General features: G+C 63.8%; 1 protein-coding gene across 1 annotated transcript in view; it reads left to right on the forward strand.

The window, feature by feature from the left end:
* The window catches only part of ZBTB48 (zinc finger and BTB domain containing 48), a 6,796-nt gene extending 3,700 nt beyond the window's left edge, over window positions 1–3,096 (forward strand). The window contains exons 4-10 of the mRNA XM_007453295.1: window positions 636–733; window positions 1,078–1,164; window positions 1,366–1,520; window positions 1,991–2,127; window positions 2,199–2,363; window positions 2,612–2,700; window positions 2,800–3,096. Coding sequence (XP_007453357.1) covers window positions 636–733; window positions 1,078–1,164; window positions 1,366–1,520; window positions 1,991–2,127; window positions 2,199–2,363; window positions 2,612–2,700; window positions 2,800–3,096 — 1,028 coding nt within the window. The remainder of the gene's footprint in view (window positions 1–635; window positions 734–1,077; window positions 1,165–1,365; window positions 1,521–1,990; window positions 2,128–2,198; window positions 2,364–2,611; window positions 2,701–2,799) is intronic.
* The last annotated feature ends 2,098 nt before the right edge of the window (window positions 3,097–5,194 follow it).

The following is a 5,194-nucleotide window of genomic DNA, read 5'->3' on the forward strand; positions in this document are numbered from 1 at the left end:
CTCGGACCAGGTACTTGGGGGCTGGCCCGGGTCCTGGCGGGCAGGGCGTGCTGGCCTCTGTCTCTCTGCCACCTGGGAGGGGCCCCCAGGGGACTGGCCTAGACGGGACTGTAAACTCAAGTGCTGCAGGGTCCTTGGATATCATCGGGTCCACTTGCTGGCACAGGTGGCAGGGACACAGGTCCCAAGGGCGGGTGGCACAAGCCCAGGAGGGACTTTGTAGGAGGCATTTGGGGTTTGCCTGCCTGGGCCCCTGGGCTTTGGAGAAGGGGTACTTCGGTGGGGGGTGGCTGCTGAGAAAGGCCACCTGGCCACCTCCCCCCACGCCCCTGGCTGGCCCGTGTGACTCAGCGGCTAAACCCCACCCCCACCTCTTCCTAGAGGCCTGTCGCCTGCAGGCTGCGGCCCTGTCCCCGGCCTGGCCCCCAGCCTGGCGTGGTGGGCTTGCAGCGTTCAGCGAGGGTCAGCGTCAGGGCAAGCAGGTTACGTGTTGCCCTCTCCCACCCTAGCGCCCCCCCCACCGCCCCCACCTCCACCCTGGGCAGACACTTCCCAGCAGCGAGTGGAAGCCCCGGCCGAGGCTGTCGTTGAGGCAGAGGCCCCCGCTGACGCCAGTCCCGCTTGCCCTTCACACTGCCAGGTCTTCACGTGCTCCGTGTGCCAGGAGACTTTCCGCCGGAGGATGGAGCTGCGGGTGCACATGGTGTCCCACACGGGGGAGATGCCCTACAAGGTCAGGCTCGGCTTGTCCCCAGGGCTGGGGGCCGAGGGGCGGCCCCAGGGGCCCTCCCGCCTAGCCCTTTACCTGGGATGGTGTCGGGGGGCCTCCCCGTCACCAGCTGTCGAGGAGCCTTCCCCTCCCTCCCCGTGTCCTCGTGTTCGGTGCTCCTGCATCTTTGGGCGGGGCTGCTGTTTCTTTCTGCAGAGGGCAGCCTCAGCCTCGGCGTGGGCGTAGCGCCAGAGGCCCTCCCCAGTGTGGCCTTCACGCCCGGTCGGGAGCATCTCAGCCTATGCCCTGCCTTTGGGTTCCCGCCCTGGCAGCCTGGGGGCCTCAGGTGACTGCGGCCTGTCTTCCAGTGCGCCTCGTGCTCGCAGCAGTTCATGCAGAAGAAGGACCTGCAGAGCCACATGATCAAGCTGCACGGAGCGCCCAAGCCCCACGCGGTAAGTGCCAGGCCATCCTGAGGGCCCTGAGGACCGGGGCCGGGCACTTCAGTGCCGGGCACTAGCACGGTGAAGGCGGCCGTGGCCGCGTCCAGAGTGGGCAGGCAGTGCGGTTTCTGCCATGAGGGGTCCAGGGGGTTCTGTGGGGCTTCCGGGCGGCCCCCCCCTCCTGACCCTTGCCCTGCTCACCTTGTCCCTTAGTGTCCCACCTGTGCCAAGTGCTTCTTGTCCCGGACGGAACTGCAGCTGCACGAGGCTTTCAAGCACCGTGGGGAGAAGCTCTTTGTGTGTGAGGAGTGCGGCCACCGGGCGTCGAGCCGAAACGGCCTGCAGATGCACATCAAGGCCAAGCACAGGTGCCGTGGCCCGTCTTCCCCCAGGGCCTGGCCCTGCTGCTGCCTCCAGGCCTGTGGGCGGCCTGGGAAGGCAGAGTTTGCTGCCGCTCCCCCAGAGTGCCCTCCAACCTGAGTCTGGTGCCTGCAGCCTTTCTGGGTGGGGACGCCTGCGGGATGAGCAAGCCTGCTGGGCCATTGAGGCTGGTGGGGAGGGGATTTCAGGCAAGACCAGGCTCCCCTACCCCCGCCCCGGACAGCTTCTCAGTTTCCCGTGGCTCCCGGGATGGGGCTCGTGCTCCTCTCCCAGCCCTGCCCAAGCCCTTTCTCCACCAGGCAGCTCGCAGCAGCCCGGCCCGTTCCCAAGGCTCAGGCCGGCTGGCTTCAGCCTTGCCTGTTTCCGTGGCTCGGGCCGGCCTGTGTTCCCAGCTGCAGTGGCGCCAAGGGGGCCGCTTCCCTCGGTGACGCCTCTGCCGGTGTCCCCACCTGGACAGGAATGAGAGGCCGTACGTCTGTGAGTTCTGCAGCCACGCCTTCACCCAGAAGGCCAATCTCAACATGCACCTGCGCACGCACACAGGCGAGAAGCCCTTCCAGTGCCACCTCTGTGGCAAGACCTTCCGCACCCAAGGTGAGGCAGGCCGTCCCCTCCCTGTCCTGGGGCTGCGGCCCGGTGGCTGAGCCCTCACCTTGTCCCCGCAGCCAGCCTCGACAAGCACAACCGCACCCACACCGGCGAGAGGCCCTTCAGCTGTGAGTTCTGCGAGCAGCGCTTCACGGAGAAGGGGCCCCTGCTGAGGCACGTGGCCAGCCGCCACCAGGAGGGCCGGCCCCACTTCTGCCAGATCTGCGGGAAGACCTTCAAAGGTGCCTTGGCCCTGCCCCGGGCGAGCCCCGGGTTGGGGAGAGAGGGCTGGAGGGACTGTCACAGGCTCCTTCGCTGTGGAAGCTTCTGGCCCACAGGCAGGGGCAGAGGCTCCCCAGGGCCCTGGGCAGTAGTGACCTCAGGGTGGCACCGGAGAACCTGGCAGGGCCCAGAACCACCACCGCAGGCTGTGTCTCCTCCGGGCTGGAGCCCTGCTCCCGCCCCGACACTGGGCCCTTCCCTCCTGCAGCCGTGGAGCAGCTGCGCGTGCACGTGAGGAGGCACAAGGGGGTCAGGAAGTTCGAGTGCACCGAATGCGGCTACAAGTTCACCCGGCAGGTAGGCCTGGGGCCAGCCTCCTCCTGCCCCCGCCCCCCAGCCCCTGAGCTCCTCCCCTAGACGCCTCTGTGCCCAGCCTGAGCGCCCCGTCCCCGCTAGGCCCACCTGCGGAGGCACATGGAGATCCACGATCGGGTGGAGAACTACAACCCACGGCAACGCAAGCTCCGGAACCTGGTCATCGAGGACGAGAAGATGGTGGTGGTGGCGCTCCAGCCGCCCGCCGAGCTGGAGGTGGGCTCGGCTGAGGTCATCGTGGAGTCGCTGGCCCAGGGTGGCCTGGCCTCCCAGCTCCCTGGCCAGAGACTGTGTGCAGAGGAGAGCTTCTCAGGCCCGGGCGTCGTGGAGCCCTCGCTCATCATCACGGCCGCCATCCCCGCGGACTGTGACACGTAGTCCTCCCCGCCTCGCCGACACCCCCCGGCCCCCAGCCCACTTGGCCCCATCCCCCAATAAACCACATGGCTTTGGACTCGATTGTTCTGGCCCATCCAGCGGCCTGTTCCCCGGGAACCTGGGCTCCAGGGAGGTGCTGCTTTCCCACCGTGTCGTCTAGAAGAAACGGTGTCCTGCCTGACCCTCTGTGCACCCCAGAGCTCTGCCAGCAGCTTCCCCAGTGTCGGGAGACCCCAGCCAAATGAAACTTGGGCAGGTAGCTTTGAGGGACAAGCCTCTGGCCAAGGGCGCTCTCATCTTTCTCCATCTGGCTTTTAGAACCGGGACCAGCGGCCAGGGCCCTGACGATGGTGGCTGGCCCAAGACGGGGGCCCCGTTACTCTGCAGCCAAGTGGATCTGGGAGCCTGAGGAGTCAGGCTTGTGGCTAAGCGTGCTCTGGACCCTGGCTGGCAGCATGACCACGGACAGGACCTTTCCCTGGGGGAGAAGCTTGGTTTGCTTGTCCAGGAGGCTGGCTTGGCACACAGGCAGGGCCAGGCCTAGAACAGCAAGAGGCCCTGGGGGTACCCAGGTTCTGCAGCCTTGGGAAGAATAGTGTGTGGGCTCGGGAGGCCACTGCCTGCATCCAGATTCCTTCCCAGCTCTTTTTTACAGCTGTGACCCTGGGCAAGTGACTAAATGCTTCACTTCCTTACTTTTTAATGGAATTAGTAACAGCGCTCGAGGATTAAATGAGAAAGCCTGCTGTTCCAGTCCACTGCCGGGTAACAGACGACCCCAGAGTTGCCCTCGGGGCCGGGGGGCAGATCTGCTCTCAAGATGGCTCACTTGTGTGCCTGGCAAGTTGGCACTGGCCGTGGGCCGGGGTGCCTCCCCATGGGCTTCCTGGGCTCCCTCACAGCATGGTGGCTGGGTGCTGGGAGGAACGTCGCAGCAGGCCGAAGCTGCAAGGCCTGTGACCTGGCCCTGGAGGTCAACAGTGCCACCCCTGCCGTGTTGTATTGGTCCAGGCAGTCACCAAAACGTCATTCCTTAGGTTCAAGGGGAGGAGTGTTAAAGCATCTGCACACGTTTACAGCTGCCCACCCCCGCCAGACAGTAAGTGCTTCTGTTTCTGCTCAGCGCTTGGCACAGGGTGAGCGCAGAATCAGGGGTGGTGACAATTGTGACCCCAAGAGCTCACGTCAGCCATCACTTAACTCCTCATCACTGGAGGATTCCAGAAGCACCGGCCCCACGCTATGCTAAATACCTCCCAGGGTTTGAGGAAAACTCCACTTTAGACCCAGAAGCCCTCCAACCATCTTTCCTTTTACTCCTTGCCCACTAGGGAGCTCAGACGTAAAGATAGTTAAGTATCCTAGTGTGGTAACTGCCAGCCAGGTCATGAGCCACCTCAGGTCTGGCAAGGCGACCGAGGTAAACCATGGACTCCCGATGCCCCCTTCCCGGCACTGGCCGCTTCCTTGGGTTCCGTGGGCTCGCAGATGTGAGGAACGTTCTGCACTTCACGACCTTTTCCGGGAGGGAGGCTGCTCTATTTTAAGGGTTCAGCCCCTCCTGTCAGGTCCAAGAGACGGGGATCTCATCACCTTTTAGCATCACACCTTCGGGCGGTGGTGGGGGGAAGCAAGGTATTGGGCACAGTGCCCAGGGGTGGAGTCAGGAGGTCGAAGCAGCTTTTGGGCAGGTGAGCCATGGCCTCAGCCACCCACGTTTCTCCCACGTCCCACCTCCTGCGTCCTCTTTCTACTACCTCATGCCTTGTAATGACTGAGACAAGAAAGGGCCTCAAAGGGTTTGCCCCCAAAGCCATTTAGCGTGCGCCCTGGGCGCTCCGAACTCCGCCCCTTTCCCCATTAGTTCAGGGACACCGAGCACGCTCCTCAATACTACTTTGCCTCCCCTGCCCCACGCGCTTGGCCTCAGCCCAAAGGTTCCAAGACCTGGCAGCAGCAGGATAGAGGCAACGACACCAAATATATAGGAAATATTTTTATTTCAAAAAGTTAGTGTACTGAAGGCATCCTAAAACCTTAAACAGGATCCTGGACATGTAAGCCTACCGAACGGACAAATAAATACACAAATCTGCCC

This window comes from Lipotes vexillifer, unplaced genomic scaffold (genome assembly GCF_000442215.2).
Source record: "Lipotes vexillifer unplaced genomic scaffold, Lipotes_vexillifer_v1.1 scaffold575, whole genome shotgun sequence".
In the NCBI taxonomy this organism is placed as follows: Eukaryota; Metazoa; Chordata; class Mammalia; order Artiodactyla; family Lipotidae; genus Lipotes; species Lipotes vexillifer.